General features: G+C 58.8%; 2 protein-coding genes across 5 annotated transcripts; one reads left to right on the forward strand and one right to left on the reverse strand.

The window, feature by feature from the left end:
* Positions 1–72: 72 nt before the first annotated feature.
* Positions 73–13,930, forward strand: ERLIN1 (ER lipid raft associated 1). 3 transcript variants are annotated; one of them, XM_041476028.1, is made up of 12 exons: positions 73–159; positions 1,011–1,159; positions 2,214–2,295; positions 2,647–2,693; positions 5,891–5,952; positions 7,211–7,336; positions 8,222–8,295; positions 8,727–8,785; positions 9,668–9,759; positions 10,218–10,307; positions 10,585–10,664; positions 10,845–13,930. In XM_041476028.1, the coding sequence occupies exons 1-12, from the start codon at positions 85–87 to the stop codon at positions 11,061–11,063; spliced, it is 1,155 nt and encodes a 384-aa protein (XP_041331962.1). In that variant the 5' UTR covers positions 73–84; the 3' UTR covers positions 11,064–13,930. The 3 variants fall into 3 exon arrangements, with proteins under 3 accessions (XP_041331962.1, XP_041331971.1, XP_041331978.1); XM_041476037.1 differs by having other exon boundaries at positions 129–209; XM_041476044.1 differs by lacking the exon at positions 73–159 and adding an exon at positions 653–658.
* A 371-nt stretch (positions 13,931–14,301) lies between these two features.
* On the reverse strand, positions 14,302–26,622 carry ADAM8 (ADAM metallopeptidase domain 8). Of its 2 annotated transcripts, XM_041475987.1 has the most exons (21): positions 26,528–26,622; positions 25,362–25,471; positions 22,304–22,380; positions 22,005–22,083; positions 21,843–21,919; positions 20,675–20,864; positions 20,196–20,261; positions 20,030–20,098; positions 19,243–19,412; positions 19,073–19,154; positions 18,405–18,553; positions 17,925–18,102; positions 17,205–17,294; positions 16,783–16,978; positions 16,510–16,609; positions 16,244–16,430; positions 16,079–16,156; positions 15,910–15,994; positions 15,705–15,819; positions 15,325–15,622; positions 14,302–15,177 (listed from the first exon to the last, which is right to left on the reverse strand). In XM_041475987.1, the coding sequence occupies exons 1-21, from the start codon at positions 26,586–26,588 to the stop codon at positions 15,028–15,030; spliced, it is 2,607 nt and encodes an 868-aa protein (XP_041331921.1). In that variant the 5' UTR covers positions 26,589–26,622; the 3' UTR covers positions 14,302–15,027. The 2 variants fall into 2 exon arrangements, with proteins under 2 accessions (XP_041331921.1, XP_041331912.1); XM_041475978.1 differs by having other exon boundaries at positions 15,705–15,994.
* Positions 26,623–27,483: the final 861 nt, after the last annotated feature.

The following is a 27,483-nucleotide window of genomic DNA, read 5'->3' on the forward strand; positions in this document are numbered from 1 at the left end:
CCGCCATCGCCAGCACGCCGTTGCCTGGCAACCGGGGGGGGGGTATAGCGTGACGTCATCAACGTGAGCCGACGTGGCGCACCCATGGTGCCGCGCGCCGGCGCGCGTGCGCGGCGGGGGTGGGAGCGCGGCCTCGGCAGCACGTGGGGAACGGGACAGGTACGGGACACGGATCGGGATAAGGGAACGGGACAGGGATCGGGATAAAGGTACGGGATAAGGGAACGGGATAAAGGATCGGCATAAGGGAACGGGATAAAGGAACGGGACAGGGAACGGGATAAACGATTGGGATAAAGGAACGGGACAGGGATCGGGATAAAGGTACGGGATGAGGGAACGGGATAAAGGATCGGGACAGGGATCGGGTTAAAGGTACGGGACCGGGATCGGGATAAAGGAACGGGGCAGGTACGGGTCAGGGATCGGGATGAGGGAACGGGATTGGAATAAAGGAACGGGACAGGGATCGGGATAAGGGAACGGGATCGGGATAAAGGAATGGGACAGGGATCGGGATAAAGGACTGGGATAAAGGATTGGGATAAAGGAACGGGGCAGGGATTAGGATAAACTATAGGGACAGGAACAGGACAGGGACTGGGGTAAAGGCTGGGGAGAGCTGCGGGACAGGAATTGGGATAAAGGAACGGGACAGGTATGGGACAAGAACTGGGATAAAGATAAAGGATAGGGGCGGGACAGGGGAGCGCGGGGATAGGGGTGTGGGTTAGGATAGCGATGGGATGGGGGCGCACGGCGATAGCGGCCGGGCTGGGGGCAGTCAGTCCCCGCGGGGCCGGGCCGGGACAGGCGGTCCCTCCGGCACAGCCCCGGTGCGGCCCGGGCCCGTCCTTGTCCCGGTCCCTGTCCTGTCCCGGACTCTGTCCCTGTCCCGTCCCAGTTCCTGTCCCATCCCTGTCCCGTCCCTCCCGCTGCCGGCCGGTGTGTGGCGGCTGTGGCTGCGGGCCGTGCTGAGGGCCGTGCTGAGGGCGGGGCTGTGCCGGCAGGGCCCGCGGAGCCCGGCGTCGGGAGGGGATGCGAGCATGGCCATGGCCCAGGCCGGCGCCGCGGCCGCCGCTGCCACCGGGCTCTTGGTCTTCCTGCTCTACTCCGCCATCCACAGGGTCGAGGAGGGACACCTGGCCGTGTACTACAGGTACGGTGCTCCTCCCGGAGCTGTGTTCATCCCGGCATTACTCCCTCCTCTGCTTCCCCCCGCTTTCCCCCGTGTGGGCAGCCCTTGTTCTTTCTGCTGCCGTCACCCCCGTGCCGAGCCCTTGTGTGCTTGGCTCTCTGAGCTGCCTCTCCTGCCTCCCTGCCCTTTTCACAAACTGATTCCAGAGGTCTGGCTCTGTCCTGCCTTCTCGCATCTGTTGATCTCCCGCTGTGTCGGTGCTTTGGAATGTTCTCCCTGCCCTTCCCACTCAGCACACAAAAAAAATTGAAAGTTAAAATGTTCTTTATGGAATAAAGCACAATAAATTCTGTAAAGGCCTAGGGACTACGCCACTTGAGGAAGAAATGACTACAGAGGTTGCAGTTTTGTTGTTAGAACTGTATTTTACTTAAGACAAAATTCAACTTTGTGCAGTGAGGGAGAACTAAACAAAAGCAGCCCGTTTAATGTGCACACTAACAGCATCCATAGAAGAGGAGAGGAAAGACTGAGGGCTGAAGGAAAGAACACTCTGCAAAATGTGTAGCACTTGGGGAGACAGCACTGTTCCTGGGGAGAGGGTGACACCTCTGCCAGCTTTTGCTCCAAAGCATTGACTGGGGGACATTTGAGGTCTCTCCCCCAGTTCCCTTTAACCACAGTCCTGCTGAGCATTAACACCCCGGGGGTTTGCTCTGGGCGAGGGGCTGTGCCAAAACCCAAACTGGCAGCATCACATCCACGGCTGCATTTTTCCATGGTTACCAGAGAACTATTTAGAGGAGAGATCTGTGTTCTTGCAGCTCTGTGCAGTGTTGCAGTGCTGGGAGGGTTTAGCAATAGCTGCCTGCTCCAAGAGTTAAAGGCTTCATGGAAAGTTGCAGCAGGCAAAGGTTGGGTGCACTCAGCCCTTTTGCCGGGGAATTGCTGGTGAATTTAGGACACTGATGCAATTCTTTGTGACCCCTGGCAGTTTGAGCTGTCCCTGCTTGTCCTCAAAGCCAGTCCTGGCTGTTTGCCACCTTCCTGAGCCTGTTTTCTTCCCTCTCCTCAGGGGTGGAGCGTTGCTGACCAGCCCGAGCGGCCCTGGCTATCACATCATGCTCCCATTCATCACCACCTTCAAATCCGTGCAGGTCAGTGCCCTCTCCCTCCCCTGGGGAGCCAGGACTTCTCCTCCTGGAAAGCTCTCCCCACCATGTCTGTGTGTGTGACACTGCTGGGACTGGCAGTGTCCTGCTCAGGGGCACAATCCATGTTTGTGGCTGTCACTGTTCCCTGGAGCACCGCGTTCCAGAGCAGGGAAACAGGCACAGCTGCCTGTGCATCCCCCAAAGGGCAGGAGAGGAGAAGCTTTGCCTTCTGCCCACACCTGCAGGCATCACCAGGGAGGCCAAGGACAGGGTTTTGGCTCTGTGGTGCCACTGTGGGAATCTGGGCCTTCCTGGGAGTCAGGTGTGTGAGCGCTGGCTGTGTTTGTGTTGCAGACCACGCTGCAGACTGATGAAGTGAAGAATGTGCCTTGTGGGACAAGGTATGGCCTCCACTTGTATTTCTTCTAGATGCACTCCCTGGGGTCATTTGCAGTGCTGGAACACAGACATTGGGAAGTAAAGGCATCTGCCATAAATTAATCCCAAATGTACACACTGGAACAGAACAGGAGGGAACGCTGGCTCTTGCTGGAGCTGCTGTTCAGAGGATGTTTGCATTTATTGTGATGTTACCTTGAATTTTTGTGGGCTTCTCCCCTCAGCTGACTCTCTGACACCCCGTTGCTTGTGCTTTGCTGTGCCCTCAGTCTGGTGATTTGCACTCTGAGTCTTGTGGCTGATACAGGTGCTGACCCCAGCAGTGGGCAGAAGGAAAGAGGGAGTGGGAATCCTCCTGATGGGAGGGAGTTTGCTTCCAAATGAAATTCCTGCTGCATAATCAGGCTGATTCTGTCAGCACAGACCTGCTTGAGTCGTAACAAGCAGGAGGAGAGGGCTGGTTGAGTTGGGTTACAGATCCTGTTGTGTTGGTTCATCCCCAAGTTAAAGTGATGACTTCAGGGTAAAAAAAAACAAAAACAAAACAAAACTGGTGATTATCCTTGGTTTTTATGCTCAGGGTCCTCAACAAAATTTCTGTAAAAAAAAAATAAATCAGTGGTGGCTGGAGTGGTGACACACAGTGACCACATTGAAATGAAAAGGTGAATGTTAGTGGCAATGTTAATAAACCAGAGTTAATTTTGGTCAGGTTTAACCCATATTAACTTTCTTGGAGTTGTTCAGCATCAGACATCGCTGGGGCTTAAATATTACCATAAGGTCTCATGGTTTGAATTTCAGATCTCAGAGGCTTTTCAGGAGTATCTGTAAATAATGTTAGTGTTCAGTGCTGCAGCTTTCACAGAATCACAAAATGGTTTGTGTGGAAAGGACCTTAAAGCCCATCCAGTGCCACCCCTGCCATGGCAGGGACACCTCCCACTGTCCCAGGTGGCTCCAAGCCCCAATGTCCAGCCTGGCCTTGGGCACTGCCAGGGATCCAGGGGCAGCCACAGCTGCTCTGGGCACCCTGTGCCAGGGCCTGCCCACCCTCCCAGCCAAGAATTTTTTCCATATATCTCACCTAAATTTCCCCTGTCAGTCTGAACCCATTCCCTGTGTCCTGTCACTTCAGGGCCTTGTCCAGAGTCCTTTTGTGGTGAGGCAAACAAGATCAAAAGGTCAAAGGCTGAGGCCAAAGCCAGCCTTATCCATTCTGTGCTTCTGTGATTTAGGAGCTAAAAATGAAGCTCCTGTTGAATTTCAGTGTTGCAGGGTTCAGTTGTGCAGGTGGTTGGGAAGGTGCAGGCAGTAAAAATGGGCTTTAAACCAGCAGGCAGTTAATTATTATCTCAGTTAATAATTGAATGCTCTCCTGACCAGAGGTCCCAGTAGCCCTGTCCATTGCCCAGGTGTTGCTGCAGGAGCCTTTCAGCTGGCTGCATTTGGGATCCAAAGTCTGCAGCTGCTGGTGCCAGAGCTTTGCATCCACATTTCCATAGGAAAACATGAGCTTATGAATAACAAATGGAACACACCTGCACTGTCACTGTCCCAGTTCAAAGTCTGCTACCAGAATGGATCCTAAACAGTTTCAGGGTTTGTGTTTACATATTAAACAATCAGATTTTGAAGGCTGGGTTTCTCTTTAATATCCCTGTTCCCTCTGTCCTTGTCTATATTGGGAAGCTTCTGAGTGTCTGTGTGGGTGTCCCATCCCAAATTTTTGCCTTACCTGTCTTGTTTGTACCTGGCAGCATTCAGTGAATACATTAAATAGAGATTTTAAATGCTGAGTTGGATCCTGAATTGTCTGAGGCTTTCCAGGGTATTCCTGCTACCTGTGTCCATCTCCTGTGGCATTCCCTGGATGCTGTCTCCTTGTCCTGTCAGCTCAGGCAGCACTGCTGCCTAATTATGCCTAAAATTTTACCAAGTGCACAAAGTCTTATGTCCTTTTATGGGTTTTTCCTTGTTCCTCTCTCCCTGCAGGTTTTGGGGTGCTAGGGAGGTGATGTGGGGCTGTGGGTGAGTCCTGATAGCATCAGGGTGTTGCAGACACTCTCCTTTTCTTTCTGACATCCCTTTAAAATTGAAATGCTAGATTTGCAGCAGATCAGGTCCATCCATCACCAGTGGTTTTAGCTCATAGTTGTCATGGAGCAGGTTTGGAGCAAGCACAGGAGGGGTTGGGAAGCCTTTTCCAAAAGAACACAGACACAGGCACGTTTGGGTTGTTTTTTTTTTTGTTTTTTTTTTTTCTGCAGACTTGGCTTTGAGCTGCCAGAGATCAAGATCTGCAAAATAAGAAAAGGAGTTTGTCGTGGGGGATATGTTTGAGTTAAAACATCACAGAGACTGAGTTTGGGAATGTGGGAGTTGCACTGCCAGGAATGAGCTGTCTCTAAACAGTTCTGCTGAAGCTTCTGCTCTGTGATATGCCTTTGTCCCAAGGACATCATAGCAGGAGTATTCTGCTTTAAAATCAGGCTCTCAAGAGACTTAGAGCTGCTGAAAGTTAAGGGGTTTTTTCTTCCCTGTAGAGTTTGTGCTTTTCTCTGGTGTTAGAGGTACCCAGGGGTGGGCATGGCTTTCTGAAAGCCACACCAGTAAGAGCAGAGGCTGGGGACAAGCCTGGCCTCTGATTCCCCCTTTTCCCTGCCATCCTTTCTTGGGGAGAGGATTGCCTGCAGGCTGCCTCTGCTGAGGTGCTTGTGGTGTTCCTGGAGAACACCAGGAGACACTGGAGCTGGGAGCATGGATTGAAGTCTGCCATGTGCTTTGTTCCTTCCTTTCTCCTGGGCCTTGCCAAGCTCCTGCTGGAGTGAGTGACTGTGAATTAAACTAAGGGCTTTTTCTATTTGCCTTGTGTTGCTGCCCAGAAGAGCTGAGGTGTGTCTGCATTTGGTGGCAGGTGTCACCTGCCATCCTTGCTGCCTTCCCCTCTGCTTTCCTGAGAGCTGCAGCTGCATTCCTGTTCAGAAAAGCTTTCCTTTGGCTGGTAGGAAATCACAAAGGGAAAGGAAAGTGCTTTGCAGGTTTGCTGGATTTGTGCAGAGAGAAGGACTGGAATTTGCTGCCATCTCATTGCAAAATGCCCAGAATATTGTAAAAGAGGGATGAAGATGCCTTTGCTTTAAACCTGTTAACGGTAGCAGCTGCAGTGGTAGCTGATGAAGTCTCTTTTCCCTTGCAGTGGTGGTGTGATGATCTACATTGACCGAATAGAAGTTGTGAATAAGCTGGCCCCATATGCAGGTATTTCCCAGCCTGGTTCAACAAGCAGAGCTGTGGCTATCTTCACTCATCCTGGGGCAGCTCTGTCTTGGTTTGCAGGACTTCCCTTTTCCATGCCTGGAAAAGTTCCTGTCTCAGGAACTTCCCTGTCTGTTTCCATTTCTTGTTACCCTTACAGCTCCTGGTCCTGTAGTGTTGATCCCAGGTGCTTCCAGCTCAGCTCCTGAGAAAATTGCAGAGACAGAACCCGTGGAGGAGCCTCTTCCCTTCTTATTTCACCACCCCAAAGACCCAGACAGCTGGTTTTGTTCAGCAGCACAGCTTAATGCAAAACTCCAGCATTGCTGAGGCACTGGAGGGTGAATTCCTGGTGTAATTCATAGAGTGATGGAGGGGTTTGGGCTGGAAGGGACCTTAAAGCTCAGTCCATCCCAACCCCTGCCATGGGCAGGGACACCTTCCATTGTCCCAGGTGGCTCCAAGCCCTATCCAACCTGGCTTGGACATTTCCAGTGATCCAGGGGCATCCACAACTTCTCTGGGCACCCTGTGCCAGGGCCTGCCCACCCTCACAACCAAGAATTTCTTCCATTTATCTCACCTAAATTTCCCCTCTGTCAACTTAAACCCATCCCCCTGTGTCCTGTCCCTCCAGTTCCTGTTGCAGGGTCCCTCTCCAGCTCCCCTGTGTCCCTTCAGGCCCTGGAAGCAGCTGTGAGGTCTCCACACACCCTTCCCTTCTCCAGGCTGAGCATTCCCAGCTCTCCCAGCCTGGATCCACAGGGAAGATGCTCCAGACCCCTCAGCAGCTCCATGGCCTCCTCTGGACCTGTTCCAACAGTTCCAATGTCCTTCTCATGTGGAGGGGGACAGGCCAGAACTGTGCACAGGGCTCCAGGTGGGCTCTCAGCAGGAGCAGAGGGAGGGAATTCCCTCCTTTGACCTGCTGGCCACGCTCCTTTTGGTGCAGGATCTGGTTGGTTTAAATAACGGGAGTGATCCTTGTTTCACTTGTCAGGTGTTCCTGCTCCTGTGCAGGCAGGTCCTGCTGAGGCTTTGCTGTTTCATTTGTGTATGCAGATGATAAAACAGGACCGGGCAGTACATCCTGCCATGGCTGCTCCTTGGAGTTGTGTAATCCCAGCAGCACCTGACAGCTGGGCAGGGCAGCTGTGGCTTTGGCTACCCAAGTCCTGAAAGCCCTGTCCCAGTGCTGCACTCCTTCCCTGACATCCTGCCAGGTGCCAGTGCTGACCTGTGGTGGTTCTCCCTTCCCCAGTGTACGACATCGTGAGGAATTACACCGCAGACTACGACAAGACCTTGATCTTCAACAAAATCCACCACGAGCTGAACCAGTTCTGCAGTGCCCACACCCTGCAGGAGGTGTACATCGAGCTCTTTGGTAAGTGCATGGCAGCTGGGTGATCCCAGCTGGGATCCCACTGGATCTTCTGGAATATCCTACAGGATGTTGAACCTTGGACCACACTGCTCCTGTGCTGGAGTTGCAGTGTAGAATCCAGCTCATTTTACATCCATCTGCCACTTCCCCTGTAACTTCAGTGACTCAGGTGTCTCTGTCTTTCCCCATCTGCATGTGGGAATTTGATTTCAATCTTTTTCCACCTTTTTTCTGGATGCACAAGGCAGCCACTCTGCTCTTGTGTGTGCAGTGATGCCTGTGGCCTTCACTTCACAGTGGATTTGCCTTGTTCTGCTTCTGCTTTTAATCCCCTGCTCTGTTGCTGAATTCACTTTTGTACTTTCACAGCTTCCTTCTGGCTGTCTCTAACAAGTGAGAGCTGGAAGGTTTTTCACAGGGAGGTAGCAGTGCTTCAGGAATTAGCACAGGTCATACTCTCCTTGGTGGGCCTGTGCCCCAAAGACAGAACAGGTTCTGCTCCTTCTTGAGTGCCTGAGCAGGGCAAAAATGGCAGATAAAAGGTTGTCAGAATTTTAATATTAATGTACTCCAAGTGCTGAGAGGGGATAGACTTCTACCACAGGTTCTGAGCATTCTTTCTTGCTGAAAGACATTTACACTTAGTTCAGATAACACAAATTCATCAACAGCTGAACTTTTCCAGTCACCAGCACGTGAGTCTCCTTTTGGGAATGTTTTTCAGGGGCATAGGAAGGGAAACAATGTACTGAATGTCTCAGGAAGCATCCTTATCTTACACTCCTTATCTTACCTGCTCTTCAAGGCCTGCTGGCTCTTTGCCACACAAGCTGTGGGGGAAAACATGATAAACCAACTGGTCTCTCTTTTGTCCTCCAAACACAGATCAGATAGATGAGAACTTGAAGTTGGCCCTGCAGAAAGACCTCAATGTCATGGCACCAGGTCTCACTATCCAGGTGGGTTGTGGCCTCTCAGTAATGAGAGATTTTAAAAGTGGGGAAAGACTTTTTGCCAAAGCCTGCAGTGACAGGATAAGGGACAACAGTTTTAAACTGAAAGATGAATGTTTTGTGCTCAGGGTGGGCAGGCCCTGGCACAGGGTGCCCAGAGAAGCTGTGTCTGCCTCTGGATCTCTGGAATTGTCCAAAGCCAGCTTGCATGAGGCTTGGAGCCTCTGCCCCTGGTGGGAGCGTGGGTTGGAATGGATGGCAGGAAATGGAAATGTGGGACACCTCTGGGAGAGTGACCACGCTCAGCTGTGTTGCACAGGAGGATTAGGCACCGCTGTCCACAGCACTGCAGCTGGTTTTGCAAAGAGATGTCTTGGTTATTCAGATTACATCAAAGTGTTTCACTCAAAATGTGCTCCCTTTTTCTGCTCTCACAGGCTGTGCGTGTTACAAAACCCAAAATTCCAGAGGCCATCCGAAGAAACTTTGAGCTAATGTGAGTAGCTGGGCATAAAATTGCATTAATTACTTTTGAGGGTCCTGCACCCCTGCACAGTGCTGTTGGAAAGCTCTTCCCTGGTTCTCAGGGAGTGAGAGGTGAGCTCCAGGCAGTGTGTGCTTGGCCAGGTGTGCTTGTGCCTTTGTTTTTCATTTCCATACTGAAATCAGGGCTGAGGGGTCTTGATGTCTTGCCCATAAGCTCCTCTCCAAGATCTCTGGGATGCCTTTGGGCAGAAGGAGATGCTGTTAGGTTTCAACCTTTGGTTGATCAAGCCCAGCTCCCAGCCCACATTGCCCTGCTCCTTGCCCTGAGGCCCTCAGACTGGACTTGAATCCAGATGTGGCCAGATGGAGAGGGGGATGATCCCTTCCTCTGGCCTGTGTGTGTGCTCATACGGTGCAGACAGAGCCAGTCCCCAAGGCTGTGAGTAGAGAGCTGGCAGCTGGCTGGCCCCTTGTCCCTGTGGCCTCTCCTGGGGTGCAGAGCTGCTCTATCAGTGATCGGAGAGACTGGGAAGGCATTGAGATGGTCAAAGAATCCAAATTTATTGTGAAGTACAACTGCTTATATATTTATTCTAGGAAGATTTGTAATGTTTTACTACAGTGATTGGGTTAATCATCACATAATCAAACTTACACATTTTAAACATCTCTTGCTTGCAGAAGTTGATGTAATTTTCTTTTTCCAGTAAACCAGTCTGAAATTGAATCTTCTTGCAGTCTTGATTTAATCCTCAAAATTCTGTTTGCTCTTGCCAAGGCATTTTGTTTATCACATCTCTTATGCTAATTAGGTCCAAAGTACTCTGTGTTTTGTGTACCCCAATACTGCTCCTCATTCCCTTTCCCCAGGATAACACTTCTCCCCTTGCAGGGAGGCTGAGAAGACCAAGCTGCTGATTGCAGCCCAGAGGCAGAAGGTGGTGGAGAAGGAGGCAGAGACAGACCGGAAGAAAGCACTCATAGGTAATGGCACCAGCAGGGGCTCAGCCTCCATTCCTGCCTTCCCTGCTAAGCTGGGGCAGGACATTGTCTTCCATCACTGGCAGCTCCCTGAGGGAGGCTCAGCCACGCTGCACAAGCAGTTATTTTCAACATCTGGGTGACAATCCCACAGCAGCAGAGCAGGGAGCACCTCTGTCCTGCAGCAGGGATGGAGGAAATCACTCTGCTGGAAAAGCTGCTTGGGCTTGGAGCTCCATGTCCCTGTGCTTGTAAATAGGATGTCAGCTCTGCAGACACCAGCACGGTGTTTTCGTCCTGTAGCTCTGCTGCTTGGAGCACAGACTGGCACTGAGTGAGAAGGGAGGGAGCAGAGAACCAGCTCCTGGTGTGGCAGACCCTGCAGCCAGGTGCTGGGGTCAGGATGCTGGTGCTCAAGGCCTGAGAAGTGAATTTCCCAGCTGAGCCCTTTGTGATTGCAGAGGCAGAGAAGGCTGCACAGGTGGCCAGGATCCACTACCAGCAGAAGATCATGGAAAAGGAAACGGAGAAGCGGATTTCTGAGATTGAAGGTGAGCACACTGCTGGGGCTGGCTGGGGCTGGTGACCTCAGACCTGCAAAAGTCATCGAGGGTGCTGCAGGGGTGCAGGGCTGTGCACTGGGATCGTTCCTGCCCTGTGCATGGAGCTCTCCAGGAAGCTGCAGGGCAGGTGCAGGGCCAGCCAGGCTGTCAAGGCACTCCTGGGTCAGCTGGTCCCCATGGGGTGAGGGCTCAGGTGCTCAGTGTGATATGGGGCCATTCACTTCCTAATGCTTTCTTTCCTGTCCCTCCTCTGCTGCTGCGTTAGATGCTGCATTCCTGGCAAGGGAGAAGGCAAAAGCTGATGCAGAGTACTACACTGCTCGGAAGCTGGCTGACTCCAACAAGGTGAGCTCTGGGAAGCTGGTCACTCACTCTTCTCCATGCAGAGATCAGCTGCAGGTGGGCAGCACTGGGAAAACACTTCATCTGACAGCCCACACCCCATGAGGGGCTGCCTGACATGAAACCTAGCACCACAGGGCACAGAAGGTTGTCTCTCAGAGTCTCTGGTTTCTGTTTTTGCAGCTGAAGCTGACCCCTGAGTATCTGGAGCTGATGAAGTACCAGGCCATAGCTGCCAACAGCAAGCTGTACTTCGGTGACCGCATCCCCGGCGTGTTCCTGGATTCCTGTGCCTTCCAGCAGGCCAGCCTGAGGACTGCCCACCAAACCAGCCTTCCTGCACAGGAAACCCCGGAGACCCCTGGAGAAAGCCCCCTGAGAGGCAAGGAGAGCAGTGGCTGAGGGAAGGAAGGGAGCCCGGTGTAGCTCAGCGAGCCCGGCTGTGCCCGGGGACAAGGCCCTGTGCCGGTGGGGCGGATGCAGCACCTGCCTGCCTGGACATCTTGTGTATAGGTGGCAGTTGGGTTGATTTTCTTCTAGCAACAGATTGCAAGGGCTCTGCCTCTTCTGTTTCTCCCCCTGTTAAATTGGTGCTTCCAAAGGAGGGATAATCCTGTACTAACATACCTATACTGGAATATTAAACGACAGACAGCAGGAAAGCCTCCCAGGGTAGGTGCAGTTATTTAGCAGGAGTTGCTCTGCAGGAAGGAGATGTGGCTTTGAGTGCTGTGTTGCTGCACACTGGTCGTTGCTCAGCACTCCTGGCTGAGGCTGAGTGAAGAGGAGGTTCCCCTCATCCTGCTGCTGAAGCTTTGCTTGGTGAAGGTTTCTGTTGACGCTGTCTCGCTCTCCTCAAGGACTCCAGTGGAGTGGACTCTCCTTAGCCAGCATGTTTCTGCTGGGGGCAAGGAGTGGTTTGCTGTGGAATAGGTTATGGGAATAGGATCTGCACAGCCTTGATACTCTTGCAGACAGCAGTGCTAGATAACCACTTGGAGGAAGCAACCTCTGAAGAGATTCTGTGATCCCTCTCCAAGCAAGAGCCTTGCACTGGCTGCCTGGGACTGACTGTGGTGTTCCCACTGGATGGCTGAGTCTCACTCCCTCCTAAACCAGATTTTCAGGAGCACCTTGGAGCAGCTGGTTGGGAACAGAGCCTGGCAAGTCTTTGGTCAGATTCCAGCTTCCCTGCAAGTCATTCACCAGGGAAAGAGGGCTGAGTTTCCACTGCTCTGCCATGCTGGCAAAGTGAAGGGGAAGAGAAGAGTGAAAGGACCCTGCTGTGCAGCAGAGCAGATGTTTGACACTTCAGCTGCAAAGTAGGTGAGGCATCGCTGCTCCTCCTGCAAAATCCACTGCTCCAGGAAGTGGGACCTGCTTTGTATGTCCTTGAACAGCCATGGCAAGGAGTGTGTCCCTGGTCCTCTCACCCCTGGCCAGGCTTGCTGGCAGATGGATCTTCTGTCCTGATTTGTGCTGTCATATATCCGACCCTGCTCCTGGTGTGCCGTGGCAGGGTGAGGGAGAGCTGCTCGGGGAGGGGGGAATCTGCTGGGACAAACCTGCTTTCTGCTTTCCCTCCTTCCTCCCCCTGCTTGTGAGGATGTGCTTGCTTTCAGGACCTGCTCCTCCTCATGTTCTGTGAGGATCTGGGGTGCAACACCTGGGGAAGCAGCTGGCAAGAGCTGGAATGCCATCCTCCAGCTGGGAGCACCCCAGCACTGCCTGCTGCATGTTCAGTGACCTGCTCTCCCTGTGCATCCCTCCTGCTGTCCTGTCCCCTCAGAGCAGCCATGCCAGCCTTGGAGGGGCTGGGGGTTGGTGACACTGAGCACTCAAGCCTGTTGGGATCCCTGGCTCCATCTGCAGCCTCCTGGCGGGGGGAGGGATGTGTTTAGTTTGTGCCATTGAGAAACATTGAACCCAAAGCAGCTTTGCCTGTGCTGGTGGTGTGCCCAGAGGAGCTGTGTGGGCTCTGCAGTGCTGTGTCCCCAGCCTGTGTGGCTGGGTTTCAGGGGTGGCAGTGTCTCCAAGAGCACACGGTGCCTCCTGCTGTCTCTGCTCCTGCCCTGGCTGCTCTGCTCCATCTCTGGGGCACAGCAGGGTTGTGTTGGCCCTGCCCCTTCTGCAGGGTGTGAGACGTAACTGTGGGACTTTGCAGCAGTTTCAGGTGGTCTTTCTTGTTCTCTGTCTGCCTGCAAACTCCCAAGGCTCAGCTGATGCTCTGCTCCAGGATTCCAGCTCCTCTTCCAACCCAGCCATGGCAGGAGCCAGGCACCAGGGCAGAGAGCGGTGGCAGTGTGTTCTGTAGTGTTTGAAATGTCTCCTGGAAATGCTGCTTGGCTTGCAGGATCCCTTTTTTTCCTGTGGCATGGGCTTTGAGGGAGCAGTGTAGTCTCATCTCTCCCTGCCACCTCCTCAGTGTTGCAGCAGGCCCTTGGCACAGACCTCCCCTCGCCCCAGCAGCACCCCTTTGGTTGGATTTTGGGATGAGGGCAGGCTTTATAGGCTAGAAGCACTGCTGGAGGGAATGATGGCAGGAATGTGGTCTCCACTATTTTCTCCATGTGTTACTGGGGTTGGGCACACTGGGCATCAGGAATGGCTGGATGGAGTAGGTTCTGCCAGCCTGGAAGTGACAAGGGCAGAGGGGAACTGCTGGGAGCAGCAAGCAGGCAGTTCACAGCTCTCCTGCAGTGATCAGAGCAAGATGTCCATGCAGGGAGCAGGAAAGCCTGCCAGGCCAGTGCAGGAAGAGCTGCTTCCCTTCGGATCTGAGCCTTGCTGTGCCTCCCTGCGCCATGACTTTGCCTTAAGTGGCTGTCACTGGCTCAGTGTCCCTCTGTATGCATCAGCCACCTCCCCACGTGGTCTGAGGGATCCCAGGGGACGCTCCCGTGGTCCCAGGTCCTGCAGCAGCATGTGTGATGCCCAGTGCCTTCTGCAGCAGCCTCCTCCACCCTTCCCTGCTTCCCCAGCCCCGCTGCAGCAGCCCCAGCGTGTGCAGGAGGGGGTGGCCACGGCTTCGGCACCCTGGCGTGGCCTTGCTGCCCTCTGAGCCCCAGCTGTGAGCAGGGACATGGCTGCTGCCGGGATTTTGGGATGGAACTGGCTTTTTTCTCCTCTCCCGTGGCCTGTGTGGGCCTGTGACTAAAGGGGTCTGCCCCTGGATGCGCATCTCCTTAAGGAAACACGATACATCCGGTCAGGTTTACATTCACAGCTAAGTTCTTTTGATAAAGCAGAATAAAATTATTTTGTTACCATTTTTTGGGATGGTTTTATGTGTCCTAGGGCTGGTGGCACATGAAGTGGGGGACCCCTCTGCCTGTCCCCCTGCAGCAGCACTGCATGGTGTGGATGTCCTCAGCTGCAGCGAGTGCTGCCCTGGGAGCCTGTGCTCAAATCCAGCCACAGCCAGGATGGTGCTGAGCATGAGGGGACTCCCTGCAGCATCCTGGGGCAGCCTGGCTCTGCGTGGCTGGCAAAATGTGCTGCACTTTGGCCCCTGTGGCTCTGGCACTGGATTGGGGAGCTCAGCTCCACCCTTTTCCCCCTTCCGTGATCCCCGCACAGCTTCCTGCCTGCTGCCACCCCGCTGTGCCCTCCTGCCCAGACACACCCCATGACACCTCTTCCTTCAGTCTTTATTGGTATAAAAGCCTTGAACCTAAATTATATCAAAAATGGGAGGCCTGGTTTTACAGCAAGTGGCTCAAAATGGTCACATAAGGGTCATAAATAAATGGCTGCAGTAAAAAGGCTCCCAGGGAATTCCCTTTGAACACTCAAGGAATAACTCCAGAGATAAAAGCCCCGTGGGGAGGCCCAGCCCAGCTCGGACCTGCCACAGCCCCTGGTGACATCCCCCCGTGTGATGTCCCTGGGGCAGGTCCCCACGGCGCTGTGAGCAGGGATGTGTGCTCTTCCTGCCCCGTGGTGCCAGGAGCTCCTCTCCACAGCCCCGGCAGGGAAGGGCAGGAGGACAGGACACATTCAGGACGTCGGGAGAGAAGGCAGCAGCTCCCAGGGCGCAGGAGAGCCTGGGCCAACGTGGCTTGGTCCTCCAAACCGGAGCTGGCATTGTCCCCGCTCCTGGTTTCCTTGGGAAGCCCCGGCTGGCGGCTCTCCCTGGGACAACCGTGAAGCTGCCGAGTCCATTAAGGCACAACTCGAGGATCTGTAAACACTGGTGCCCGCCCCGGACAGGGTCCGAGGGTCCGGCCGGCAATTCAAGTAAGGGTGGAAGCGGGACGATGGCTCTCCAGCTGTGCCACCACCCAGCTGTGCCACCACCCAGCTGTGCCACCCACCCAGCTGTGCCGCTCTCGGCCGGCCGCGGTGGCGGATGGAGCATCCTTGGTCACCTCCTGGCGGGGGGCGGCTTCAGGGCCACCTTTGGCGGGGGACACCGCTGGAAGGTTGGAAGGGACGGTGCCGGCGGCCCCTCGCCGTGGCTCGGCACTTTGCTCTTCAGCGCTGGGAGAGGTTTGCTGGGCGGCTTCGGCTTCGCCTGGCGGGAGGAGAGACCCGACTGCCTCACCCGGGCACCCAGCAGGGACCCGCAGCGGGACAGGAAGGGTCCCCCCCGCCACCAGCCCGGGCCACCCCCGGGATGTGCCCGCACAGGGGGGCTGGAGCCATTGGGAGGGGTGCTTACCTGCGGGGCCCAGCGCGGAGGGGAGCGAGGCGGCCCCAGCGGGCCGGGTGCGGATGGCTGCGGGGCCAGCACGGGGCTGTGTGCCCGGGCCAGCACGGGGCTGTGTGCCCGGGGCAGCACGGGGCTGAGTGCCCGGGGCAGCACGGGGCTGTGTGCCCGGGCCCGCGGCGCCGCCGTGCTGCTGACCAGGCTGGGCTGGCCGATGTCCCTGCGGGACAGCTGGCGGCGGCACGGCCGCGCCCGGCCGCCCTCCTGGAACAGCGGGTTGGCGAGGCCGGAGGGAGTCCCGCTGGAGCTCCTGTGGGACACAAGCACCATGTGGGGCTGCTCGGGGCACCCCTCGGGCTCAGCCCCGAGCAGCGGAGGCGGGAATTACCCACCCTTTGTGGGAGCGCCGCGCCGCCCTGGCTCTGAGGAGCAGCAGGCCGCTGCCCAGCCCGACGCCGGCCAGCGCCAGCACGGCCAGCCCGGCCGCCAGCACCGCGCTGCCGCTCCCTGCGGGGACAAAACCGGGCGCTCGGGGACGGAGCAGCACCTCCCAGGCGGTGCCAGCCCCCTCCCCAGGCTCCCTCCTGGGCACCGTACCTGCGGCTATCCCTGAAATCTCCTGCTCGCAGTAGGGCGCTGCCCAGCCCGGGTCGCAGTGGCACTCGCGCCGGTGGTTGCACACCTGCGAGGAGCGGGCAGAGCGCGGTCAGGCCGGTGGCCGTGCCGCGGGCCCGAGCAGCTCCGGCAGGGCCATCCCAGCGCCTACCCCGTGGTTGTTGCACTTGGCCGAGCAGTTCTTGTCGCCGTAGACCTGGAGGTTCTGGCAGCGCCCGGCGTAGCAGACCTGGGGGCAGGCAGGGGGGCTCTGAGGCTGCCCCGGGGCCGGCGCTCACCCTGCCCCGGCACGGCACGGCCCCGGCACGGCTCTCACCATCTCCTCGCCGCACTTGGCGCCGGTGGGCACCAGCCGCAGCTCGGCCGCCTCGCCGGCGTCGCTGCCCGCGATCACCGCCTTGCACTTGAAGCGGCCGAAGTAGTAGCCGAAGGAGTAGTAGCCGCTGCCCAGGATGGGCTGGGTCTTGTCGCTCAGGCACAGCAGCGTGCCGCACTTGACATCCCTGCGGGACACAGCCGTGAGCGCCGGCGGGAGGGAGCCCCCCGGGCTGGGACATCCATCCCCCCGCAGCCCGTCCTTACTTGGGGCTGCAGGGCTGCTTGCCGTACTCGGTGAGGCAGTGCAGGTGAACGTGCTGCTCGCTGTTGTGCTTGAAGCAGACGTCAGGAGCCACCTGCGCCTCTGCGGGACACACGGAAAGGGTCGCACGGAGCCGGAGCCCGCTTGGGGATCAGCAGCTCCGCAGCTCAGGATGCAGGGAGGGACCGCAGCCCGGCGGGGATGCGCTGGCCCGGGGGGCTCCAGGCACAGCCCGCAGCCGGTGGGGCAGGAGGGTGGGCAGGGAGGGTCCCTACCTGCTCCCCAGAGCGCCCGGCACTGCTCGCCGTGCGAAGGGCAGGCCCCGTTGTAGCAGTAGCCGCTGCCGTGCTGGCAGGAGATGCCGTTCTCCTGGAACACGTCCTCGGGGCACTCGGCGCTGAGGCCGCTGCAGTGCTCGGCGAGGTCGCAGTCGTTCTTGCTGGCCCGGCAGAGCGTACCTGCAGCCTTCACCTGCACGGAGAACAGGGGTGTCAGCACTGCCCGGGTGCTCTCACGTCTCCAGGCACCGCAGCACAGCAGCACCCCGCTCTGGGAATGTCTCCCAGCACCCTCTGGATCCAGAGCTGACACTCTGCTAGCGACTGAGCCGCTGCACAGCACAGCGGCTCCTCCAGGGCTCGGACCGGCTCTTCCCCTGATAAGGAGCTGCGGAGCTGCTCCCCTGTGGCGGCAGTACCTTGCAGTCCTGGCAGCATTCCCCTCGGGCACACTCGGCTCCCTCTCTCAGCTGGCACGTGGTGGCATTGCAGCAGCGGTCCGAGCACTCCTGCGAGACAGGGATGGGCTGAAACCCTGCTGGAAGCCCCTGAAGGACCCTTTCCCTCCCTTCCGAGGGGACCAGGCTGCCATGCCACCAGGTGCCCATAGCAGTGTAGCTGCCATGGGCTGAACCACGGGCCAAAACCTCAACATCCCAGGTGGGGACTGCTCCTGCTGCCTCTTTATCCCCATTACCAACACCGAACCAAAGGACCAGAAAGGATTTTTTCAGATGATGGAACTTGAGCTAGTCTCCAGGAAGGAGAAAAAATGAGGATTTCTGTGCTCCCTGGATCAGGGGAGCATTCCTTCAGGTGCCAGCACAGGGCTGTGACAAGGGATTTATCCCAGAGGCAGTGTCTGTCTGTCTCAATTCCTCCCCACCCTGTGACACGCTGGTAGGGATGAGGAACAGCTGAGCACAGCCCTGGGAAGAGCAGCATGCCCTGCTGTCCCCTCCTGGAGTGGGACATCTCTGGAGGACATGGGGGGATGTCCATCTTTCCTAGGCTGAAATCACAGCCAGCTACACGAAGCGGGGCGCACACGAATATCCTCTGCCCGTTAATTTTTGTCAGAAGCACCAGGAGCTGGACAGATCTCAGTGCCCTGCTGCCCCCCCTCTCTGCCTGCCCACCTGGGGCGTGCCGCAGTCGCACTGCTCTCCCCGCTCCACAAACTGGTTCCCGCACACCGGCCCCCCGTAGAGCTCGTCCGCCCGCGGCGCGTTCAGCAGGCAGCTGGTGCGGGGGTCCCCCAGGAACTGCCACATGTCCTGCTCGCTGCAGCGGCTGAAGAGCTTGGGGTAAACCAGCCTGCAGGGGCACAGAACCGCGCCGTGGTCAGCAGAGAGCCCGGGGGGAAGCGGGAGGGTCACCCACCCGGGAGGGTCACCCACCCACAGGCACCTGCAGCTGTGGGAATGGGAAAAACAGAAACTTCCACAGACACCGCCTTCATTACAAAGCAGTGACAATAATAAACAATGAGGTGGGGTGGGGTAGAATGTCCACCCAAACCTGACCATCTCCCTGGTTCCACCCCATCAGGGCGCCCTGTCAGAGGACACCTCTGTGTGTTTGCTGCCCAGGGATGTCCCCCTGCCTCCTTCACTCACCCAACGCTCCCTGCCATGACGCAGCCCCCGTCAGCTTTGGGGACAGGGCAGCGGCAGCCGGCGACGTCTTCGTCGTGGGACATGCCCAGGTTGTGCCCCATCTCGTGGGCCATGGTGGACGCGGCGCCGATGGGGTTCGTGCTGTGATCCTGTGGGACAAGGAGATCACTGTGGGTTAAATGTCCTTCTGGTTTCTCCACAGCTTCTCCACGTGTCTCCTCACGCTGCCATGCGCAGGTAAGGGACAAGCTGGACACGGTCCCGTGGCCTCTCAAGACTCCCAGATTGGTCTCTCAGGGCTGTCAGTGAGCTTAGACAAAGTGGCTGCTCCAAAAATGATGCTTTTGGTGAGTCTGGGAGGTCACACAGCCAACCTCTCCTGCTCCTGGGGAGGGATGAGGAGCACAGCCAGTCCCAACCACCTGATAGCCTCCTAAAATCCCAGCTCCTGTGTCCATGGAGCTTCTCTGGGAGGCTTTCCAGGTGCACCAAAGGTACCACAGGTACCCAGCTGGGTGTCCACTTCTCTGGGGGTCGGTCACTTAGGGGACGGAGATGCCAGGGCCCAAATCCAGCCTTGAGGCTGCAGAGGGGGACAGCTGGGGACCAGCGAAGGCAGGGGTGGCTCTGGAGGACGCGGAGCAGGGAGGGCAGGGCACAGGACCCACCTGGTTGACGCCGCCCGAGTCCCTGGTGCACATCACCAGCTTCTTGGCCAGCCCCACGGTGTTGCCGTGGAAGTCGACACCCCTGTGGGATTGAGATGCCACCATGGCCACGTGCCCTGGGCGGTGGCAGGGCTGCGAGGGTGGCAAGGTGGCGGCCCCCCTGTCCTTACGTGATCAGCTGGGCGTTGTCGTGGGGCTTCTTCCGCAGCAGCTCCGACTCCCGCCAGTGCAGGAAGTTGTCCAGCGTCACCTCGGGGTTGGGGCTGACTGTGATCTTGTCCCTGTGGTTCCACACCTCCAGGCCAATCAGGGCCACCCGCAGGCGAAGGGGCTGGTAGAGCTGGGGGGGGCATAGCCCAGAGGGAGCCTGGATTTGGGCTGCAGCAGCAGCAGGGAGGTCCCACCTGCCCCAGGGAACTGCAGCCGAGCCCAGGACACTCCTCACTGGCAATGTCTGCTCTGTCACCTCAGTAAACGACACAAGCTGGGGTGACCATGGACACAGGATTTCCTCCCAAACCTCTGGGCTCCCTCTTGGAGGGTGAAGGCTGGGATGTGGCTCCCACACTGCTAACCAACAACTGGGGCTGAAGAAAAGCCATCAGGAAACCCAGCATGGCCCAACACATCCCTCCCTTTGTTAGCAGCCACTCCAGCCTGAGAGTGGCCACAGGACGTGCTCCCAGGGATTACAGGACAAAATTTCCCTTGTGGACAGAGCTGAGCCACTCCTGTCCACACTGCACATGCAGTGGGCCGAGGGATGTGGTCACCCTGCAGCAGCCCCCTGAGGGCCTGAGATTGGCTCCAGCTCCACCACCCACCCGTGCCAGCCTGTGTGCCACCTCCTCTGTGCCCACTGGCTCCAGCTCCACCACCCCCCCCGTGCCAGCCTGTGTGCCACCTGCCCTGTGCCCACACTGGAGCTGGGAGCGCGGGTCCAGAGCCCGGGCTCACCTTGTCCACGTGGTTCACGATTTCCTTCATGCGGTTCTGCACGGTGCGGAGGTCCTTGTGCTTCCTGAACTATGGGAAGGACACAGAGAGATTCCCAGAGTGGCTTTGAGCTCCTCACTGCAGGCTGTGACAGCAAACCCCCAGGCACCTGCTCTCCCCACTTTACCTCCTGGTTGTCTGCCACCAGGACCAGCTCCACGTACCGGGGACCTTTTTGTACCGGACCTGATTTCTGAAAGGGAAGAGGAAAGTGGGGCTCAGCTTGCAGCATGCCAAGCCACCGGCTGACCCACATCCCATGGGGTGTGTCAGATCCTGGAGGACCTTCCAAGGTTAGCAGGTCTCCTAGTCCAGCTCTGGGATGTTGTTCTGCTGGGTTTCAGACTTCTTGCAGCTCGCATGCTGGAAAACCCAAGCCTGCAGCTGGGATTCCACACCAGGCTCTGCAGGCATCACAGAGCCCCTGGGGTGGGAGGATGCTCCTGCTAACAGGATCCCAAGGCTTGTTCCCACCAGAAACCCCCTGTGCTGGGACACCCGACCACCATGGGAGAGGGGCACGGCCGAGAGCCACGGGACGCCTCTCTCCCCCGGGACTTCACAGAGCCGGCTCAGGAAGGAGCAGCGATGCGATCCCATCCCTACCCAGCGGTAGAGCTTCATGGCTGCCGGGATTTTGGGCTCGCGGTCGTACTGCAGGCTGCTGGCGCCGGGCTCCCGGCAGGTGCCGCGCCTGCCCCGCAGGTGAGCTGCTCGGTACACGGCGTGCCGGCCGGCCACGGCCCCCTGCAGCGGCTCCAGCACGAAGGTGGTCTCATTCACCCGGAAAAACCCACTGGGGAGGGAGACAGAGAGGGCAGGCGTCAGGCTGGGGGGACACGGACAAACCCCACACGCACTCCTGGAAGTGCCTGTGACACTACACCCCATCCCTGGAATTGTTCAAGGCCAGGCTGGAGGAACCCGGTCTAGTGGAAGGTGTCCCTGCCCATGGCGTGGGGTGGGACTTACTGAGATTTAGGATCTCCCATCCCAAACCATTCTGGGATTCTGTATGAACACAGCTGCCAAACTGGCTGCTGGGCTGGGAGGGGACAGGCTGTGGCACGGCACCCGCAGCACGGGGACTGTCCAGTGCTTCGGGCAGCAGGGATGTCCTGGGCTTCAGCAGCTGATCCTTTAAGGATGGATCCAGCGAGGGCAGTCCTGCCCGGAGCTCCTGCGGTGTCAGGGCTCCACTCTCACCCCACTGCCGTGAGTCAGCCCCCAAAAAGTGCCGTGAGCTTTTCCTGCAGGGCACCCATCCAGGGCCAGCGCCTCCAGCAGGAAGAGGGATGTCATCTTCCCTTCCGCAGGGAAAGCTGAGCTCTCACTCCATCAGCACGGCCGGGGCTGGGTCACACCGGCTCACCGGGGCTCGGTCACTCTGGGTCACCGGGGCTCGGTCACCCTGGGTCACCGGGGCTTGGTCACCGTGGCTCACTGGGGCTCTGTCACCCTGGGTCACCGGGGCCCTGTCACACCGGCTCACCGGGGTCAGTCACACCGGGTCACCAGGGCTCGGTCACCCTGGCTCACCGGGGCTCTGTCACACCGGCTCACCGGGGTTCGGTCACCGTGGCTCACCGGGGCTCGGTCACTCCGGGTCACCGGGGCCCTGTCACACCGGCTCACCGGGGTCAGTCACACCGGGTCACCAGGGCTCGGTCACCCTGGCTCACCGGGGCTCTGTCACACCGGCTCACCGTGCCCCGTGCCGAGGCTGGCAGCTGTCCCCAGCCAGGAGCAGGGCTCCAGGGAGCCGGGGCCCTACCTGAGCCCGCCGCAGGTGCTGATGCTCGCTGCCGAGTCGGGCTGTCCCCGCACGTGGCCCTGGTAGAAGCAGTGATCCTGCCGAGAGAGAGAGGGCAGAGCTGTGGGGGCTGCACGGCCCCGCAGGGGTGGGAAGGCTGCTCCCCCCGGAGCCAGCCCGTACCTGGGTGTCCGGCTGCTCCGTGATCTCCGAGCCATCGGCAGCGTAGTGAGTCTCGGTGTAGTTCTGCCCCAGCAGCGCCCTGCGGGGTGGGGAGGGAGCATCAGCAGTGACCCCGCTTTGGGGGGAGCATGTGGGGGCTGTGACACCCCCGGGTGGGTTTGGCAGGGAGGGAATAAAGTGCTCTGGGCTGAGGCTTAGGTCAGCGGTGTGGTGATGCCAGGCCTTGGAGAAGGGATGCTCAGGGCAAGGGGGGGATGCAAACCCCCTCAGGCCACCCCACCGTGCCCACCTGCACTCACCTGTTCTTCTCCAGCCACAGGAGGTGCTCTCTGCCTTCGGCACGGATGCCGTAGAGGACGTGGCTTGGGTAGGTGCTCTGCATGAAAGAGAGGTGCCGTCAGACACTGGGCAGGAGCCAGAGCTGCTCCAGAGGGGCCCCTGTCCCGCCCGGAAAGGGGACAGCAGGGTCTGTGTGTGCCCTGCTGAGCCCGGCCGCTCAGCCTGGAGGCACGCAGCAAAGACACAGGAAATCAGAAGAGAAGGAAGAAAGCGTGTGGGCAACGAGGCAAATCCCCGGCACATCCTGAGATGAAGAACAGGTCACCCGCAAGGAGACGGAGTCAGCAGAGTCTGGTTTCCCGTGTCTGACACACGGCTGCAGATGGCCGTGCCACGGACTGAGGTTTCCTACTCATCAGTCACAGAGCTCCTTTTTTGGGCTCCCAGTTCAGCACTTACTCACCAGCTGAACCACAAAGATCCCTATGGCTCTTATCAGCAGAGGCTTCTTCCTCCCTGCCTGATCTGACATGCCACATCACGTTCAGGGAACTGCTTCCCTTGGCTCTCCTCGGCCTCTCAGAGCACATTTTAGGATCACTGTGTCCCCAGTCCTGGTGGGAGGGAGCCAGGATGGCTGTGGCTCAGCCAGCTGAGCCCTGAACCCTCAGGATGGAGATGTTCCTACAGGAAAAGTGTTTCCCTCTGGGCTATCCTGTCATCTCCACCGCCAGAGGCCCCATCCCACTGGGGTCACTGGGAAAGAGCCATGGTCCCGTGTCACGCTGTGCCCTTGCCACGAGGGATCTGAGACCTCCCCTGAGGGCACATCCACCTCAGCCCTTGCCAAATCCAGGTGTGGAGAGAGCCCAGCCAAAGGCAAAGCAAACCTTTCCCATGGGGCCAGCATTCCTCAGGGATGAGGTGTGCTGCCTCTCCCTGGGGAGGGTGACAGAGCTGGCTGTCATGCCATGGCTCAGCATTCCCAAGGGGATGATCTGCACCCTGGAAGGAGCCAGGCTGAGCGGAAAGCCCTGCTGACTCAGTGCCAGCGGGGCCAGGTGAGAGGCTTTGCTGTCACTCAGCTGCCCCCGTTCTCCCTGGTTTGCAGCTCCACTGTGCTCGTGGGTCCCTGGAAAATTCTTCTCTTATGAACAGCGTCTCCCGCCCCTCCCGACCCCTGTCAGCCAACAAAGCCATCCTTTGTTATTGTTGGCAACGCCAAGGCCAGAAGAGGTCTCAAGGAATGGCAGGAAAGCACTTGGGAGGGGGTGCTGGGTCAGGGAGCGTCTCTGGGAGACGACCGCAGGGCAAGTTTGAAATAAAAAGTCCTGATAAAGCTGCTCTGAATCACCCCCTTCCTCATTAGCATGGGCTGTGCGAGGGCTCCAGATGGGAAGGCTTTGGGAGCAGCCCTGGAGCCCCGTGGCCGTGCTGAGCCAGCACAGCAGAGCCACAGCCGGAGTGCAGGGAGAGCAGGGATTTCTTCCAGCTGCTCTCAGTGAGACCCAGAGAGCCTGGAGAGGATGGGGACGGGATGTCCCATCCCACCCCAGCTCAGGTGGGAAGAGCCAAGAGGCCTTGCACACTTTTCCAGAGCCCTTTCCATGAAGAACCCGGGTGTGGCACTCTCCCTGCTGTGCTGTGGGAAGGCTGGCACCCAGGAGATCCCACGCTGCAGGACCCACAGCTCCACCCTGCCTGCAGGGATGAACTTTGGGGTTTAAGCAAAGCCAGGGGATAGCTGATCTGCTTCAACCCTCACCTGCTGGACCAATCCCGTGTGTCCCAGCCACTCCAGCCCCAGAGCCAGCTCCTGGTGGCCTATGGCTGTCCTGGCTACAGGAGGAGCCAGCGAGGAGCACACCCATCTCTGCCTCAGAGGGGCTTGGTGGTGGTCAAACCTTGCTGAGAGCTTCTTCCCCACCCAGGTGACCTCTCTCCAAGAGGCAGCAAAAAAGGGCTTGGAAAGCAGGAGACTCCCTGCCCTGAACAAGGCAGCTTTGGGATGTCCAAGGACCACCCAAGCCAAGACCAAATCCAGGTGCCACCCATCAGCCAGCCCCTGTGGGGCTCACAGCTCATGGCAGATGTCTTCTCCGGAGGGATCCCGAGGTGGGTGAGCTCCCCTTCCCGGGGGGATCGGTGCCGAGCCGCCCGGCGCACGCCCGGCACAGATGGCGTCTCTAAATAGCCCGGGGAATGTTTATCTCGTGGACAAGTTTAGGTTTCTAGAGCAGGGAAAACAGATGCTTTCGGGGAGTGTTTTTGAAGCTAGCTTATCAGGAAGGGTTTGAATCACAGGGGAACGTGCTGTATGGCACTAGGGAATACGTGTCCCCGGTCCCTCCATCCCTCCAGGCGCTAAAATTGGTGCTTTTTGGGGCTAGAAAAGGAATTAAAAAAAAAAAAAAATTGGCTGAATTTCACTGTAAGGCAATGAGGAAAGTGACTTTGAGGTCAAGGCATCCCACGGACGTCGACATCAAGCACTCCAAACTCCTGACTCAAACCCCATTCCTTCCCCCAAATTGCCAGGTTTCCCAAGAAAAACAGCACTGGTTTGCTTTCATGTGGATTTCTGCAACTTTCTGATTCTTATTTCTCCGTCCCAAAGGACAAAAAAAGCCCCAACTTCAGCAAACACAGCAAGAAAAGTGCTTACAGCTCCACGAGGCTCCGCAAACCCCTCCTTAAGGAAAGACCAGATGTCACAAGATCACGGCAAGGCTGCGAGAGATGGCACCGCTGGGTCACCTCTCCAAAAAAAGCACTGGAGAAAGCAGCCCCTCTCCCCAGGAGTGCGCCCCGCTGTCGGCAGGTCCTAATTAGCCCCAAAACAGCCAGAAAAGCTGATCTAATCAATTGCTCCAGCATTTCCACCCTCTGGGGTGGAAGCAAGGCAAGGAAACGGGCGGCACGTCATTCTTTTGGTGCAGGGCTGAGCGGGTCTGGCCAAAAGGCTGGTTCGGGGGTCCCGCTCTGAGCCTGGTGGTGGGACGGGATCCCTGCTGGTTGCATCCCCCCGGGCAGATCCCTGGGAAGCAGCGAGGGCGGCCGTGCCGAGCTGTGACTCACCGGAGGCGCAGAGAGGTCCCTCTTGCCCCGGGGCACCGGCAGCTCCCGCGGCAGCACCGTCTCGTACCGCTCCACGTGCGGCAGCTTCTCCTCCAGCCCGCCCGTGGAGCCTGGAAAAACGAAGGGCTTTGAGACACATGCCCGGGAACAACCGAGTCACAGAATATCCCGAGGTGGAAGGGTGCCACAGGGATCGCTGAGCCAGCTCCTGGCCCTGCACAGACCCCCAGCCGTCCCACCCTGGGCATCCCTGGAGCAGCGCCCAAGCTCTCCTGGAGCTCTGGCAGCCCCGGGGCCGTGTCCATTCCCTGGGGGAAGAGCCTTTCCCTGATACCCACCCTAAACCCTCCCTCCCCGTCCGACACGCCGCTCCCTCGGGTCTGGAGCCGGGGGACAGCGGGAGCAGCCAACGTGAAGGTGCAGGGACGAGCCCGAAGAGCAAATCCCGAGATACCTACTGGGAACGCAATCCCTGGCGGGCTCCAGGGAGCTCAGCATCACCTGGGAGCGAGCAAGTCCCTCTGGGGGCAGAAAGCCCCGCCGCGCCCCTGGAGCGGCGGTACAGAGAGGTTTTCCAGCTCCCCATGGTGATGCCACCGCGTGTGACTCGGCGTCTGGCGGCTGTGGGGGCTGCTGGGGAGAGCGGCTGGTGCCTGGCTGGCTCAGCCCCCTCCCAGCCTTCCTTGGATGTCGGAGCGGAGAATTCCTGCCATAAACGCTTTGCTTTTCCCGGGAGCCCCCAACGCCGGGTTCGGACGGGGCTGGCTGCTCGGTGCGGGGGTCCCACTGCCCTCGCCCACGGCTGGGACACAGATGAGTCCCGGGCGACCTCCCAGGCTGAGCGACGGGGACCCTCGGCTCGTCGCGGGCCACCGGTTGTCACCCTCCTCTCTCCTTCCCGAGGTGCCCGCACGGCCCGGGAGGCACCGGGAGATACCGGGAGCATCCCGGTGGGAGCGAGCCCGGCCCCGGGCGTCCCTTCTCCATCATCTTCCCTCGGGAGGCGAGAACAGAGCTGCACCCCGAGACCGCGGGACTCCCCCCGAGAGCCGCGGGGGGAAAGCATCCCCATGAGCATCCCCGCGGCCGTGCCGCCATCCCTGCCCCCCGGCCGGTCCTGCCGCACGCCCCCCGGAGTCCCCGCCCGCCCGGGCCCCCAGGCTCACCGCGGGCCGGCAGCGGCAGCAGCAGCAGCGGCAGCAGCGGCAGGAGCAGCGGCGGGGCCATGGCTCGGAGGTCCCGCCGTGCCCCCGCTCGCCGCGCCGCCGGCAGCCCCCGCCCGCCGTGAGTCACCCACGGCCGCGGACGGGACGGGGCGGGGCGCGGCGGGACGGGCCGCCCACGGCGGGGAACTGGGCCTGGGGGGCACCGGGAGCCGGGGGGGCACTGGGACACTGGGAATGGGGACCGGGGATTGGTTAGGGGACATGGCGAGCATCCGTGAGGAAGCGGCGAGAGGCCACGGGGCAGCCGGTGGCGGATCGAGGAGGATCGGCGGGCACCGGGGTGTCCGGAGGGAAATGGGCACTGCCCACGGGGAATTGAGGGAGGGTGGTGCGGGCATCACGGGGCTCTGTGAGCCACGGGGCACGGGGGACTGTCCCCGGGCAGTCACGGGGGTCCATGGGGAATCGAGAAGGGCACACAGGGACACCTGGAGGGGCCAGGGGACACTGGGGAGGGAGCACTGGAAAGGGTCCACGGGCCACCGGAGCGTGTCCGGGGGCAGCTGCGGGAATCGGGGGTCGGTCCGTGGGCATCACCGGTGTCCGTGGGGCACTGGGGACTGTCCACGGGGCATTGAGGAGGGTCCCTGGGACACTGGGCAGGGCCAATGTGACATCGGGGGAGGGCCCGTGGGGAGGGGCCACGGGGCATTGGGAGTTGCTGGGGCACCTGGAGGGTCCTGGGCATCGGGCAGGGGTCACGGGGCATCAGGGGACGGTTCCTGGGGTGCACAGGGCATCAGGGGAGGTTTGTAGCACACCAGAGGGTGTCCATGGGCATCCAGGAGTGCTCTGTGGGGAATCGTGGCTGGCTGTGAGGCTCTGGGGAGGGTCCATGGGGCACGGGGGGGCTGGGTCAGTGCGGTGGTGGAGGATGCCCACAGGACATTGGGGTG

This window comes from Pyrgilauda ruficollis, unplaced genomic scaffold (genome assembly GCF_017590135.1).
Source record: "Pyrgilauda ruficollis isolate IOZ18807 unplaced genomic scaffold, ASM1759013v1 scaffold11, whole genome shotgun sequence".
Classification (NCBI taxonomy): Eukaryota; Metazoa; Chordata; class Aves; order Passeriformes; family Passeridae; genus Pyrgilauda; species Pyrgilauda ruficollis.